Source organism: Amphimedon queenslandica, unplaced genomic scaffold (assembly GCF_000090795.2).
Source record: "Amphimedon queenslandica unplaced genomic scaffold, v1.1 AMPQUscaffold_13485, whole genome shotgun sequence".
NCBI classification, from domain to species: Eukaryota; Metazoa; Porifera; class Demospongiae; order Haplosclerida; family Niphatidae; genus Amphimedon; species Amphimedon queenslandica.
The window spans coordinates 257,126-271,287 of record NW_003546279.1 but is presented as its reverse complement, the minus strand read 5'-3'; the positions used below and the strand labels follow the sequence as shown (position 1 = coordinate 271,287).

The 14,162-nt window shown below is 36.5% G+C and overlaps 6 protein-coding genes across 6 annotated transcripts; 3 read left to right on the top strand and 3 right to left on the bottom strand.

Moving 5' to 3' along the window:
* Positions 1–53: 53 nt before the first annotated feature.
* Positions 54–988, bottom strand: LOC100637160 (transmembrane protein 208-like). The gene is made up of 6 exons (XM_019993924.1): positions 920–988; positions 780–869; positions 652–717; positions 458–591; positions 323–407; positions 54–268 (listed from the first exon to the last, which is right to left on the bottom strand). The coding sequence occupies exons 1-6, from the start codon at positions 920–922 to the stop codon at positions 140–142; spliced, it is 507 nt and encodes a 168-aa protein (XP_019849483.1). The 5' UTR covers positions 923–988; the 3' UTR covers positions 54–139.
* A 60-nt stretch (positions 989–1,048) lies between these two features.
* LOC100633505 (ubiquitin-like protein FUBI) lies at positions 1,049–2,420 on the top strand. Its single transcript, XM_003384696.3, has 4 exons — positions 1,049–1,239; positions 1,282–1,408; positions 1,592–1,647; positions 2,197–2,420. The coding sequence occupies exons 1-4, from the start codon at positions 1,150–1,152 to the stop codon at positions 2,323–2,325; spliced, it is 402 nt and encodes a 133-aa protein (XP_003384744.1). The 5' UTR covers positions 1,049–1,149; the 3' UTR covers positions 2,326–2,420.
* A 152-nt stretch (positions 2,421–2,572) lies between these two features.
* On the top strand, positions 2,573–3,892 carry LOC100633630 (ras-related protein Rap-2b-like). Its single transcript, XM_003384697.3, has 2 exons — positions 2,573–2,737; positions 2,884–3,892. The coding sequence occupies exon 2, from the start codon at positions 2,912–2,914 to the stop codon at positions 3,452–3,454; it is 543 nt and encodes a 180-aa protein (XP_003384745.1). The 5' UTR covers positions 2,573–2,737; positions 2,884–2,911; the 3' UTR covers positions 3,455–3,892.
* A 290-nt stretch (positions 3,893–4,182) lies between these two features.
* Positions 4,183–7,434, bottom strand: LOC100637033 (uncharacterized). The gene is made up of 2 exons (XM_003384722.2): positions 6,912–7,434; positions 4,183–5,828 (listed from the first exon to the last, which is right to left on the bottom strand). Exons 1-2 carry the CDS (start codon positions 7,242–7,244, stop codon positions 4,326–4,328), a joined length of 1,836 nt encoding a protein of 611 aa, XP_003384770.1. The 5' UTR covers positions 7,245–7,434; the 3' UTR covers positions 4,183–4,325.
* A 46-nt stretch (positions 7,435–7,480) lies between these two features.
* Positions 7,481–10,159, top strand: LOC100636907 (growth arrest-specific protein 8-like). The gene is made up of 15 exons (XM_011412300.2): positions 7,481–7,546; positions 7,596–7,712; positions 7,762–7,845; positions 7,924–8,037; positions 8,115–8,184; positions 8,364–8,500; positions 8,549–8,692; positions 8,828–8,944; positions 9,012–9,110; positions 9,200–9,268; positions 9,376–9,462; positions 9,513–9,644; positions 9,711–9,788; positions 9,837–9,902; positions 9,980–10,159. The coding sequence occupies exons 1-15, from the start codon at positions 7,544–7,546 to the stop codon at positions 10,127–10,129; spliced, it is 1,467 nt and encodes a 488-aa protein (XP_011410602.2). The 5' UTR covers positions 7,481–7,543; the 3' UTR covers positions 10,130–10,159.
* A 9-nt stretch (positions 10,160–10,168) lies between these two features.
* Positions 10,169–14,103, bottom strand: LOC105311917 (mucolipin-3-like). The gene is made up of 14 exons (XM_019993919.1): positions 13,863–14,103; positions 13,261–13,456; positions 13,003–13,161; positions 12,789–12,945; positions 12,675–12,744; positions 12,502–12,592; positions 12,348–12,450; positions 12,103–12,221; positions 11,891–12,043; positions 11,726–11,836; positions 11,319–11,441; positions 11,063–11,272; positions 10,454–10,554; positions 10,169–10,402 (listed from the first exon to the last, which is right to left on the bottom strand). Exons 1-14 carry the CDS (start codon positions 13,985–13,987, stop codon positions 10,345–10,347), a joined length of 1,776 nt encoding a protein of 591 aa, XP_019849478.1. The 5' UTR covers positions 13,988–14,103; the 3' UTR covers positions 10,169–10,344.
* Between the last annotated feature and the right edge of the window lie 59 nt (positions 14,104–14,162).

Below are 14,162 nucleotides of genomic sequence, written 5' to 3'. Positions count from 1 at the left end.
ATAAGGTCATGCTTAAGTTTAACAGTTAATAATGTGAAACATTGAAGCATTCATTCTTTGTCTCTTTCTTCAAATTATTTGTCGTAATTTGAATAAATTAAACTATCATGTGATGGAAATATAAAGGTCATTATTCTGTCTATCTAATCTTGGTCATTTTGGCTTTCATTTTCTTTGACTTTTTGCTCTCACCAATCGGCTCAGACCCGGCAGTGAACCAAGGCCATATTATAAATATCCACAACTTGTAGAAAGCAAAACCAGGTATCTGAAATAAAGAAGATGCAAACTTGCCAAGTGTATAGTCTCTTTAAAAACTTACGATGAGCCACAAGAGCCAAACGTAATTACTGATGATTGTGAGAATTTGTATAATAGAAACAAATAGTATGACATCCTTAGAATACCTACAAGAAGAGGAAATAGAAACCACGTCTTTATTGAGTTTTAAACAAACTCTGATATCCAGCTGTCTTCAAGATCAGAACCAGCATCTACTAATTCATTTTTTTCACCAAATTCTGCTCTACTGATGTAACGAAGCATCTTCTGACCACACCCATGATTAGCGATTGCAAACAGCAACCAAAACTAGAAAATATGAAAATTAAAATTAAATCTCCCCCAAGTCATTGTATTTGATTCACTTACCAGTGACAGCCACGAGATGGTACCAGACCACAGTGTTAATATAACTACATAACTAAACTGAATACCCTGTATACGTTAAACAATATAATAATGAAAAGACCTCTCCTTAAATACTGCAACCCACTCACTGTTGCTATTATTGATATGTAGAGGTAGAATGAGAGGGTGGACTGGTTCCCCTGGTATATCTCCTTTTGACTCTTCCTCCTCTCTTTTGGCTAATTATAAATAAATCTGCAAAATAAAAAGAATAAAATTATAAGCTCACCATTGTTAAATTTAATTTTTGCACTCTTGATCCGAATGAGCCCCTCCCATCGAATTATTCTATTTAATGCTTACCACAGTCCCACCCTTTTGTTCTAATTAATGCCCAACAAACCACACCCATTATTTCACTAGGCATGCGCAATAGTGTCTTTCTTTCATCCACGTGGTGCAATAACAACTCTTATAAGACAAGGGGACAGAGAAACAGGCACTTTTAGACGCTCTAAGATGCAAATCTTTATCCAAGGACAGCAGGTCCACACTGTGACTGACACAGAATGTCAAACTGTTCAAGAACTCAAACTTTTACTGTCTGAGGTAAAGGATAGACGCCATCTTTATAATATTCGTTTGTGATAGGTGGAGGGTATCCCAGTCGAGGATCAGATTGTTTCCTTTGGAGGTGTTCCTCTTGACGATGAGTTGTGTCTCTTTGAGACGATTCCTTCCCTTGCTACTCTGTCTCTTACCGCTAGGATGGTTGGAGGTGTGGTCATTAATTAATTGATACTAACGAGATTATTATTTGGGAGTAATGATAAGATAATGATGTTTTATGTTGTGTACGAACATGTTATCAAACAATTCTTGCTATCTATGCTGTTGCTACTGTTCCTGTGTGCTTTAATTTTTTCCCCAAAATTTGATAGTTGATTATTTTTTTCTTTAGGTAAGGTTCATGGTTCCCTAGCTCGGGCTGGTAAAGTTCGTGGTCAGACTCCAAAGGTAAGCTATCATTGAATGTCCTCATCTTTATGCTTTGTAGAAAGTTTGAGCTGATTTTGACGAGAAATTTTGAGTTATGACCACCTAAAGAAATGGGCCAACTTCTGAAAATTTCCCTGTACTATAGCCCATGGTTTTTTCCAAAAATTGGCTCCAAAATCACCCCCAATTTTTATTACATTTTCTGATACATATTGATGTCCTTATATGTCCTTATGCTGTGTAGAAAGTTTGAGCTGATTCTGACTTCAATTTTTCAAGTTACGGCCATTTTTAAAAATGAGCCATTTTTTGAAAATGTCCCTGTACTATAGCCCATGGGTTTTTCCAAAAAATGGCTCCAAAATCACCCCCAATTTTTATTACATTTTCTGATGCATATTGATGTCCTTATGCTGTGTAGAAAGTTTTAGCCGATTCCGAGCTCAAATTTTCAAGTTATGGCCATTTTTGAAAATTTTCTTGTACTGTAGCCCACAGTTTTTTCCAAAAACAGCTCCAAATAACCTCAAATTTTTATGATACATTAAACTTGAAATGTGTTTGCAGGTTGAAGCTCAAGAGAAGAAGAAGAAGAAGACAGGACGGGCCAAGAGGAGGATGCAGTACAACAGACGCTTTGTTAATGTCGTTGCTTCGTTTGGACGAAAGAAAGGACCAAATTCGAATGCACCTTGAGCCGTTTGAAAACTTTGAAAATGATTGAGAAAGAAGTCATTTATATGTCAGCATTAATTTTGTTTTGATTATATTATTGCCTTTGAAAAATAAAACTGAAAAGTCAGAAAGAAGCTAAACACTGTGGCTGCATACATTCCATTTCTATTCATGGATTCCGTTGGTCATTTTGTGGCTAAAAGAGGCGTGTGTGTATTCGACGCCATTTTGAACACTTGTTACTAAAAATAGAATTTGCTGTTTTGTTCTATTTTTGTGCAGCAAGTCGGCACTGGGTGGTTACCAAATACCTTCTTCTTTACTCCTTCCTCTCTCTCATCCCGGCCCTTCTCCCCACCACCACATAGCGTGGAGTACAGTTCGTCTCTTCTTGTATCTTTCATATACAGTCAGTGTTCTCTTTGACGGGGAGGTAAGAGAAAGAGTGGTGATGTTATGAGATGTGTGTGTGTTTGTAATGGCCTCAATAATGAATGAAGGAATGGGTTGTGCGAGTGGGAGCACTAAAGAAGAGATTTGATGTGTTTTATTTTTCTCTGTCTTTCTCCTCTCACTCAGGTTCTTTATAGCTAGTCTATAGTTCACAATGAAGGAGTATAAGGTAGTGGTTCTTGGTAGTGGAGGGGTGGGAAAGAGTGCTCTAACCGTCAGATTTGTTGCTGGTCAGTTTGTAGAGAAGTACGATCCTACGATCGAGGACTTCTACAGAAAAGAGATAGACATGGATGGATCTCCGACAGTCATTGAGATCCTCGATACAGCAGGTACCGAACAGTTTGCTTCGATGAGAGACCTCTACATAAAGAACGGACAAGGTTTTCTACTGGTGTACTCGATCATAAACCAGCAGTCATTCATTGACATCAAGCCACTAAGAGATCAGATTCTACGTGTAAAGGGTGTCCAGAATGTCCCTATGCTACTAGTCGGTAATAAATGTGATTTGGAGGCTGAGAGGGCTGTCACTCCAATGGACGGGAACTCGTTGGCTACGTCTTGGGGTTGTCCCTTTTTTGAGACTTCAGCTAAGACCAAGAAAAACGTGGAGGCCATTTTTGTCGAGGTTGTACGAGAAGTGATCAAAACAAAGTCAAAAAAAGGCGATGGAGGATGTTGTACTTTATTATGAATCAAATAATAGGACGGAAATTTACCTTTACTATAATGACTCGTATAAAATTACACTCAAGTCTCTATCTAACTCTTTCTATGTTCTTATGTTGTTTCGCTCACCTCTCTCTCTCTCTCTCTCTTTCTTGAGCCATCTTGTTGCTTCTTTGTTGAATCTAGTTTTATACTTTGTGTCATCACGGGACCTTGGTTCTCCTTTTCTTGTACTATTCAAATCTTTTCTCTCCCCCCCTCTCTCTCTCTCTTTCTTTTCTCTCTTTCTCTTGGCCACAATTCTTCTGTCCTATCACATTCATAATTATAGATACTACTGATACTGTTATTTAAAGTAGATGTTTAATTGCATGTCCCTCTCTCTCTCTCTCTCTCTTGCTCTCTTGTTCATGTTCTTCTCAATTTGATGTTGCAACTTTTGACAGCTTCAACAAAAATTTAATATTATTGTCTACTAACATAATCTTTACTGATGATGATGGTATTATTATTATTATTATTATTATTATTATTATTATTTAAAAAATTTTTATTTTACTGACAAGAGATTCTATAATATCTTTCCACTATTGGATGGTGGATTGGTGGTGGTATGATTAGTTGAGGTCATTTATAAGTATTGTATCATTTGTGTGGTCATGCAACTATGAATATCATTATAATGATAATGAATACCCTAGGGTGTGGTCAAGAAGCTGGCCTAGCCCTGGTACAGCCCCTTCAATGATATCAGCATTACTCAATTCTCTAGAGAATTTTTTAGAAGTAATATTATTTAAAATTAATAAACAAATCAAAAAATTACAACAAATAAATATTTATCAGTCCAAAACTTTATTACAATTATTTATAATGATAATTAATTTTTAATTTTACTAGTAACTATGAAGGTTGGCCCTTTCTTGGTTACACGCGTCACATATATTTCCTCCGAAATTTTCATTTGAACAGAAAGTACAAGTCCAGCAATTATATGATCCTGTTCTGTGACCTTCAGCCATCACAAGAACTGAATCATCTTTCGATATTGGTCGCAATAATTCTCTGTCAGCATTTGTCCCGTACCATGTGTGTGGAGGATCAGTAGAACCTGCTCCTGCTAAAGAAGGATTGTTTTTACGAGGCTTGATTGATCCTCCATCTTGATTAACATGTGGAGGACTGCTTGAGCTTATTTCATCTTCATTTCTTTCGGATTCTGTTTCTTCGGCAATTCTAAAACTCACAGATTCTGAAGGGCTGAATACAGCTAGTTGTTCATCAAACGGACGATACATCTTATCAGTATATGAAGAGTCTGATCTGAAACTAGGGGTGCTGGAGGAACGGCGACCATAGTTGATGCCACATTGCTCGTCAAAGCTGTCACTTTTGCAAACGGTGTGATTCAATGAATGAGGCTGTTGATCATCAGATGCCACCTCTTTGTTTGGAGTTGAGGATGAAGGTTTAAATCTCCTCTTCATTTCCATAGCATTAAACATTGGTGGGGGCATTCCAATGATACTGTCATTTGGGCTGGTACATATAGTTGTATCATTATAACTTTGACTTGTTAGACCTCCATCACACTCAACTTCTCTTCTCTTTTTTGACTGCTCTCGATCTTTTTGTTGATACCATGTCTGATCATCATCATAGTAACGTTGACCTCTAGAATACTGATCACCTTGATACTGATATCTGTGATATTGACTTGATTCATTTCCATAGTGATTAGAAGAGGAATTGTTATATTGTTCTCCATGATAACCAGAATCAGCTGAATCAGTGCAATAGTACTGTGAACCTTCATATTGATTTCGGTGATATTGATCTGATTCATTTCCATAAGGATAGTGCCTCCTTTGCTCATCTTCACGATAATAACCTTGTGAAGGTCCTCTATCATCATGCCTGTACCTGTAGTCAGGATTATCATATCTTTCATCTCTGTAGTCTCTGTAATCATTATTGTGATAACTTTGACCTGTACTATGTTCCGTATAGCCCTGACCCCGACCTGTTGTTGTAAGTGAATAGCCACTAGAAGGATGAGGAGGTTGTTCAAGATGAGAAGCTTGTCTTGCTGCTTCTCCTTTCATGATGTAGTCCAGACAGTCCCATCTGTTTGAAGGACCATAGCACCTGGCTATGAAATAATGATAAAACTTGATGTCATATTCCATTGATTGAGAGATTAGGAACGAAATAATCTCAAGTTCCTCATGAAGGATGACAATATCCAGTACAAGGGTGTACACACGATCGATGGAGAATGATTTGTTAAGTGATAGGTCGGTGGCATTTCTTGCTTGATCGTATCCCATCAAACCAAGGAAGGCCCGAGCATCTTTTAGATTTCTCTTGACCTGAAACATAAAGAAAGATGTGCTAGCCTAGAGGAGGGAGAGAGAGAGGTGGTTAGATAAGAGAAGAATACCGTACAGCAGGAAATATTTGCGGGGAATTAAATTTTGCGAGTTTGCGATTCCATTTAAAGCGCAAAATTTAAATCCGCAAAATAATGAAATTCATGCATGACCACAGTAGATAATGCTACAATAACTGTCAAAACCGCAAATATTTAATCCGCAAACCAGGTTATTTTTAAGGATTCGCAAAATTTTTCTCCGCAAAATTAACCAGCTGTACGGTATAAGTACAGTGCATGTACTGGTACACACATGAATCACACCACAACAGTTTCATGTGCCAACCACATGTTAGTCTTGTGACTAAACTATCATTATGTTATTTCTAGTTCATATTTGACCTTAATTGATTAACTCTGATATCACGCTTTAAGTTCACAAGGTGGGTACACTATATCATACATAAAGTACAGACTATAATCTCCAAGTTCAAAGACATCACAGATCAACTGTCAAGTGGATAATAATGTACATATATGTACATAGAAGAAGTACATGTACATATATGGTAAAAAGCAGAGGTCCAGTAGCTTTGAGTAATTTCAGGTGTGACTGAAGATATGCTTAAGCTATGCCAGCTAAAGAATATCGTAAATACAAACAGCCATTGTTTACTTGTATAAGTACATCAACCAGTACAAGCTGCAGACATTAGCAAGAGAGACATGACCAAACTATTCCCTTTCAAGTTTCTGTTATTACATAAAGGAATACCCTACCCATACATAACATGATAAACGTTAATTATGAGATACAAACATTGACATAAACATGGCAGTATTTCCTTTAATATTATGGTATTGCTTAACATTCTGTGAACAGTATTGTGATTACACAACCATTGTGAAGACACAATGATGTACACTAGAAGAATGGGCTCACCATTCAGTAGTTTATATTGTACCAAAAGAGTAGATGTAGACTGATGTACTTATATACATGTATACTGACTCAATACAAGTTTTAATAGTGGCAGCCATTTTGTTTGGGGGTGAATCCTACTTAGTAACGCGGTAGCTACTGCATTACTAATATCAGCTCTCTTACTTTAATGATCTTCAGTTCAGGTCGATTTGGTGCCACGAGGAGATTCAGTGGATATCGTAGGAGTGATTTGAGTCCAGTCTTCATTTTATTGACCTCTGCTTCACTAGCGATAAGTTCCTTAGAGTCTTGTTGAAGTATCTCAAATACTTCAGGGTTTTTATAACGATATTCAAAAAGTTTTTCTTCAACAAAGCGTCTGCATAGGTCATAGATATTTTGAGGAATGACCAGATCAGTTAGTTGCTTGTCAGTTGACTGTATCTCAATAACTACATCCTTCAATAGCGAGAGAATGTACTCTCTGGTAGGTAGGGGAGGAGAATTGCGGTCCATTAGTTAGATATCTAACTCGAGATTTAACTTTATGACTTTAAATAGCAACTGCAGCAGTCTTCATGCACATTTAGCTTAAACTTGCCACGTCGAAACTGCCTTATAACCCTCCTGACAGCCTTGTGATCGCTCTGTTTACTGACGACACCGTTCAAGTATGAGGTGGTGTGATCGTGAATTCGTGATCATTCAAGAACTGACAAGAAGCATGGGGAGGTAACCGGAGTTACTATGGTAACCAAACATAACACTACATCACATACATGCAGTTATCATCAAAAACAAGATAAACAACAAGAATGGTAAGGCCCTATGTCTTTCCTTGTTATATTTGATACACATATTGTATAGCCTAAAGGTAAAGGGAAAGGAAAAGGGAAGGGGAAGGGGAAAGGAAAGGGAAAAGGGAAGGCTAAAGCAACAGCAGTCATTGATGGAATATCAACTGAAGACATGACAAAGGAACAAGTAGACACGCTCACTCGTCTTGTCCTTCATTTTATCAGTTTGTATGTAGCTTGAGGAACATTGTGTACGACTGAGAGATGAAGTTGATAGAGAGAGAGATGAAAGGAACTTCTTTCAACTTGAAAGGGACAAGGTAATCATTATTATCTAATCTATTAATCTTTGTTTATTATTATTATTGTTGTTGTTGTTGTTTTTGTTGTTATTTTAGATCAATACATTTTGGGACATTACTAAACGTCAATTGGAAGATGCTCAAGCCACCATAAGGAACAAGGAGAGAGAGTTAGAAGATGCAGAGGAGCATCATCAAGTGGAGATTAAGGTGAGGAAGAGAGAGAGAGAGAGAAAGGGAGGGAGGGAGAGATGGGGATAGTTTGTTCATCTTGTTTATCTTTGCAGGTATACAAGCAAAAAGTGAAGCATTTGCTATACGAGCACCAAAACAACATCACAGAACTGAAACGAGACGGTAAGCATTACTTTCACTTTCATTATCATTACTATCATACCAATATTGTCCCTCTCTCTCCCTATCTCTCTTCCCCTCTCCCTCTCCCCCTTTCCCTCTCCCTCTCCCCCTTTCCCTCTCCCTCTCCCCCTTTCCCTCTCCCTCTCCCTCTCCCTCTCCCCCCTCTCTCCCCTCCATAGGAAGTGTTGCCATTACACTAGAGCAGTCCAACCACCATGAGAAAGAGTCTGATCTGATTTCTGAGAAGAGATCCCTCAAAGTTGAGCTTAAAGAGCTAGAGCTTGCGCATCAAGAAACCATTAAAGCTCTTAAAAAGGTACAACTGAAATGAAGAAACCAAACTGTAGCCTACCTTTAATGGCAGGAACATGACCAAGCACTGACGACAACGAGGGAAGCATATGAACAGAGAGCTGATGACCTTGAAGCAAAGTATGAGAAGAAGATGAGCGCATTAAGAGATGATCTTGAACTAAGGAGGAAGACAGAAGTTCACGAAGTGGAAGAAGTAAATTACATTAATTATTATATACACTGTATAGATATACGTGTACATGTACGTCATTGTATATACATTAATTGATTGTATGGAACTAATTATGATTAATGAATGGTAATAATGGTGACATGTGGTTTTATTTAGCGTAAGAATGGTCAGATTAATCAGCTAATGAAGAATCATGAGAAAGCATTCAGTGACATTAAGAACTACTACAATGACATCACTCTTAACAACTTAGCACTCATCAACTCACTGAAGGTATTGTAATAATCAAAATAATAATAATAATAATTACTGTTATTATTATTTTTTTTAATGATGGCAGGAGCAAGTTGAAACTATGAAGAAAGATCAGGAGAGATTGGAGAAGCAGCTCTCAGAGGCACAGGCTGAAAAGAGAAGGTTACAAGAGCCACTCCAGAAGGTAAAGCAAGTTAAAACTAACTAATAATGATCACTTGGATTACAATACAAGAGTACATTTGATTATATTGTACATGTATACTGGTATAGGCCCGTGAAGAAGTGACTGAACTGCAAAGGAAGCTGTCAAATTATGAAAGAGACAAAGTTTCACTTCAAGTAAGTACAACTAGTAGTGACCAGTCAACAGCACACAGTATCATTCAATGTTAAATACTACACTATAGCTGCCATTGTATTATTATTACTAATACTGTCACTGTTAGAATGCCAAAGCTCGTCTGAAGGTGCAAGAATCAGAACTGAAGAGCTTACACTGGGAACATGAAGTATTGGGACAGAGATTTGCACAAGTATAATTAATAAAATAATAAATTAATTAATTTTAATTTTTTATTAATAGATTCAGAAAGAGCGTGATGATCTCTACAGTCGTTTTGTCTCAGCGATACACGAAGTGCAGCAGAAGAATGGATTTAAGAACCTACTACTGGAGAAGAAGCTCACCGCACTGGCTGATACTTTAGAAAAGAAGGTACATGCAGTTTTACCATGCAGCAATAACTACTGTAACTATCTATCATCATTATGATCATTATAGGAAGCACAGTTGAATGAAGTATTGGCTGCATCCAATTTGGACCCTTCAGCTCTCACAATGGTCACTAAGAAACTAGAGGTACAGCAGTAACAGAAACAATCATTATGGTGTGTGTATGTATAATAGGATGTACTTGATTCAAAGAACAGTGCCATTAGAGATCTACAATATGAACTGGCTAGAGTCTGCAAGGTATTGTACTATACATAGTAACTGATGCTATATATAGTAACTGTTACTATATATAATAACTAATGCTATTTTTATAGGCACACAATGACCTCATCAAGACGTATGAAGCTAAATTGTCCAGTTTTGGTATTCCAGTGGAAGAGTTAGGATTCAAACCATTGCAGAGCACAGTGGCAGGACAGAAACTAGGCGAGGGGCCAGGGGGTCTGGTGACATCTCCCTCCTAGGGGGTCCGGTAACTCTTTCTTGAAATTAAACAACAGTTATAATTAGCACAATGTTACTGTATAATGCCATATTGTTTATTTAATAATAATTATTTTAAAATAATTGAACATACCACAATAGTAAATATATAATATGTATACAAATGCTACAAAAAAAATAATAACAAGGTTTCTATCGTCATTATACAGCTACTTCTGCTGTTCGACTTATAAAACTAATCAACATTAGTTGGAGTTGAACTGTTTCCTATAACAACTTCTGGATCAACAATTCTGAGAAAAATGAATATTAATTATTATAATTTTTATTAATGCATTATTTACTTGTTGACATTCATTATTTCCTTCAGAGCCTTGCCCCCTTTTGTGAGCTTATCAGAATATATAAACCGTCTTACTTCATTAACAGTAGCTCGATTTATGGTCTAAATAATAATAATAATAATAATAATAATAATGATGATGATGATGATGATGATAATATTAATAATATTAATAATAATAATAATAACATTAATAAGGATAATGAGTCAATTTTTGAAAAAATCCCTGTATAGATCTATAGTCCATGGTCTTTTCCAAAAAATGGCTCCAAAATCAATCCCAATTTTTATTACATTTTCTGATACATATTGATGCCCTTATGCTGTGTAGAAAGTTTGAGCCAATTCTGACTTTAATTTTTCAAATTACAGCCATTTTATGAAATGGGTCAAAATCGGAAAATTTCCCTGTACTATAGCCCATGGTTTTATGGAAAAAATGGCTCCAAAATCATCCCCAATTTTTATTACATTTTTTGATACATATTGATGTACTTATGCTGTGCAGAAATTTTGAACTGACTCCGAGCTCAAAATTTCAAGTTATGGTCAGTTAAAGAGTTGAGTCTGTACTACAGCTATAATAATAATAATACATTTTTCTGATTACCTTTGATTCCTCATGTGCCCGAATAATGAGTGAAGTGAACAGGTTGAGAACAGCATAAACAAACAAGGCCGTGAACACATAGATGAAGACTTGGCCATAAGCTATAACAGCGCTGTTATCAGAGTCATCAAACGAGCGGAACATTGGATAAATATCATCGCCATGTGTAAGGACAAACAGAGTTTGAAATGACTGGAATATATCACTGAACTAAAAACAGAGTCAATCATCTAATACTCAATATTAATACACCAACCCTTTCATTGTAAGGTCCAAAAATGACAAATCCACAAACGGAGAATGCAAAGAACAGGACACCAGAGCAGAGGAGGAACTTGAGCAGTTCAGGAAAGACGTAACTGAGGGTCCTTGGGAGAGCCTATCAAGTGAATAGATCCAATAAGTTATTGCTCATAAACTATAAAACCAAACATGTACACTATGCAATGTCTGTTCTAGTTTAAGCAGGAGTATGGTGCAACAACATGCATGTTGCATGAAATGAAATGTAGGTTAAGGTTTACAAGAAATGTACAAAACTCCTACATGTTGCACACTCCATTAACTTCATTACTATAAACTGAGTAATTATGTAGAGCAAATGTTGGATATAGTGTGTGTTTGTTAAATTCAAGAGAACATCATAATAATTATATTTCTTACATTTAATTGATTGAAGAAGCTGATGTAGCGCAGGATTGCACTCATTTCAATGAGAGCAGCTGTTCCAAGTAATATACGAATACTAGCTGATCTAAAACTAAAACTACTTGCCTGTAATAAAATGAGCACTCATTAATTCACTGGACTATAGTCCAATCTACTTACATCAAATTCTAAAATTATTCTAAGTAGGGAGCCAATGATGAGTAGGACATTAGCTAGTAATGTGAAAGAGAGCCAGAGTGAAAACAATGGCCTGATGATCTGAGTCCATTTTAATTCCTTTTCCAACTTTTGCTTATAGAACTCACGCATTGCCTGCAGTGAACAGTTTCTATTGTTACAACACACGCCCAATGCTTGAGTTATTATCATACCTTTCCCAGTTTGTATCCTCTCCAGTACTTAAAGATAATGAACACATTTGATGTCACAGACAATATTATCACCAGTACATCCAGTAAGGTTGTAAAGATGTACCATGAAATGTTCCTGGCTGCGGTAAAAAAGAAAAATGAAAATGAAAAATTTTTTCAAAAGATTTTTTTGACATCCTGTTGCCACCTTTTAAGTGTTAACAAGGTCTTGTAAACAAATCAGTGCTAATTTAATTTCAAAATACCTTTGTTGTTATTGTGTACTTCTGTATTGCATGAAACAAATTCAAAATTAAAATTCAAAGAGCGATCAATGATCCCACTGTGATCCTCATTTGAATAAAGCACCTATAAAAATACATGAGTCTAGTTAAGTAGTAATTGAAAGGAGCTCCTTACTGTTATTGTAATGAGATAGCAGTCTATTCTATCAGGATTCTTAACAATGTGAACTTTTTTAAGATACAAGAGAATTGTGGCATCGATAAACCTGCAAGGAAAAACTTAAAAGTTAAGAGCAGCTTTCTTGTGGAAAAAAACAAGAATACAATATTGTCCTGGATACCACTCACTGATTCCAAGCAAATCCTTCTTCCATTAGCTGAAGGAATGGATCACTGTCCTCAATTATATTGATCTCAGCTGATAAATTTAATTAAACAAGAATAACTCTAAATTTCTTTTACTTGTTATCACATTGTGATTGAATACAACAGAATCGCTTGAAGACTCAATATCAATTTGTTGATATTGTCTAACTGTAGCAGTGATTGGTTCCATGTTGCCATCTGAGTCTAAAAGGTGATTGTAGCCACCCAATGTTATATTAGGCAATTGAAAATACTGCAGGTGCAAAAGAATTAATTTAAAAACTTGATGATCATTAAAGCTGTGCAGTACTTTATCTGTGATGAAGTTAATGTCTTCATTAAGCTCCTCATCATTATAAAGACTAAGTTTGTTAACTTTATTTTTTAGTAACAAATTCTCCAGCAGCTCCTGTGACCTTGAATAAAAGTATACTCTTTCATTGGCAAGAAAGTAGGCAAACAGGAACACCTATATATGCAAGAAACATGCTCAATGAAAATAAATATGAAATAACTGTAATGCTTCTTTATTGATCATTGCATGTCAATCATGTGGAGGGGGGCTGACCTGCACCAGAACCAGTACTGTTTTTACTATTTGGAGAAAAAGCTTGTATGGCTTGGCTTTCGCCACTTTCCACCGCTTGAGTGGACTACAAATGTGATTGTAGAGAGCAGTTTTGAGCTGTATTTCATCATCAACAATACTCTTGTAATCTACAGGATACATGCTGTGCCTGCGAATTAAATAGGAGCTCCTCCTCCTACAGAGAGAGAGAGAGAGAGAGAGAGAGAGAGAGAGAGAGAGAGAGAGAGAGAGAGAGAGAGAGAGAGAGAGAGAGAGAAAGCATTATATAAATTTGTGCTGGTTATTTTGTTTTTATTTTGGAGCTTCAATTAGCTCGATTAGAATTGCAAGGGGAATTTATCACTCAGCCACCAGAGATCATGTTCCATGTTTCTATACCATACAAGTGCGTCATTCTTTTAGTAAGCAATTAAAATATTCATAGCTTGGAATGCCACACAAATATAGAAACAACTGACAAACAAATAATAGAATATAATGAAACTTGCATTGTTGCAAGGACATTTTGGCTGTCTATAAGATAGTCATACACTAAATACAAGCTATCCTATCTGTATCAGTGACAGACTATAGATCCTTACCTGTTGCTTATTGCAGCGGGGGAGGAAGATTCGTTCGCCTTGTTGGACTGATCATCAATATTATCACCATCAACATTAGTCTCTCCTATAACCACACTGTTACTAAAACTAACTATAGTCGCCATTTAGGCCTATAGAGAGCTGCTACAGCAGAGGAATTGACTCCGCGAGAGACGCAGCGGTCAGACTATGGAAGAAGAGTCTACCGTCAGTTCAGTGCAAATATCATTCATGATGGAGTCAAGCACGCAGAAACACGAGCCACACCTTATCACTCTGAAAGAATGCAAACCATGCAGA

Bases quoted from the DNA above. Each gene is read 5' to 3' on its own strand.
- LOC100633505 (XM_003384696.3), top strand. From the start codon at position 1,150: ATGCAAATCTTTATCCAAGGACAGCAGGTCCACACTGTGACTGACACA. The intron at 1,240-1,281 runs GTAAAGGATAGA...CGTTTGTGATAG, and splicing joins TCAAACTTTTACTGTCTGAG to GTGGAGGGTATCCCAGTCGA. The intron at 1,648-2,196 runs GTAAGCTATCAT...ATGTGTTTGCAG, and splicing joins TTCGTGGTCAGACTCCAAAG to GTTGAAGCTCAAGAGAAGAA.
- LOC100637033 (XM_003384722.2), bottom strand. From the start codon at position 7,244: ATGGACCGCAATTCTCCTCCCCTACCTACCAGAGAGTACATTCTCTCG. The intron at 5,829-6,911 runs GTAAGAGAGCTG...TCCCTCCTCTAG, and splicing joins CTGAACTGAAGATCATTAAA to GCTAGCACATCTTTCTTTAT.
- LOC100637160 (XM_019993924.1), bottom strand. The intron at 592-651 runs GTAAGTGAATCA...CATATTTTCTAG, and splicing joins CCATCTCGTGGCTGTCACTG to TTTTGGTTGCTGTTTGCAAT. The intron at 408-457 runs GTTTGTTTAAAA...CTCTTCTTGTAG, and splicing joins GAAGACAGCTGGATATCAGA to GTATTCTAAGGATGTCATAC.
- LOC100636907 (XM_011412300.2), top strand. The intron at 8,038-8,114 runs GTGAGGAAGAGA...TTATCTTTGCAG, and splicing joins ATCATCAAGTGGAGATTAAG to GTATACAAGCAAAAAGTGAA. The intron at 9,463-9,512 runs GTATAATTAATA...TTTTATTAATAG, and splicing joins TGGGACAGAGATTTGCACAA to ATTCAGAAAGAGCGTGATGA.
- LOC105311917 (XM_019993919.1), bottom strand. From the start codon at position 13,987: ATGGCGACTATAGTTAGTTTTAGTAACAGTGTGGTTATAGGAGAGACT. The intron at 12,946-13,002 runs GTACTGCACAGC...TTGCACCTGCAG, and splicing joins TTAACTTCATCACAGATAAA to TATTTTCAATTGCCTAATAT. The intron at 10,403-10,453 runs GTAAATAATGCA...CATTTTTCTCAG, and splicing joins GAAATAATGAATGTCAACAA to AATTGTTGATCCAGAAGTTG.
- LOC100633630 (XM_003384697.3), top strand. From the start codon at position 2,912: ATGAAGGAGTATAAGGTAGTGGTTCTTGGTAGTGGAGGGGTGGGAAAG.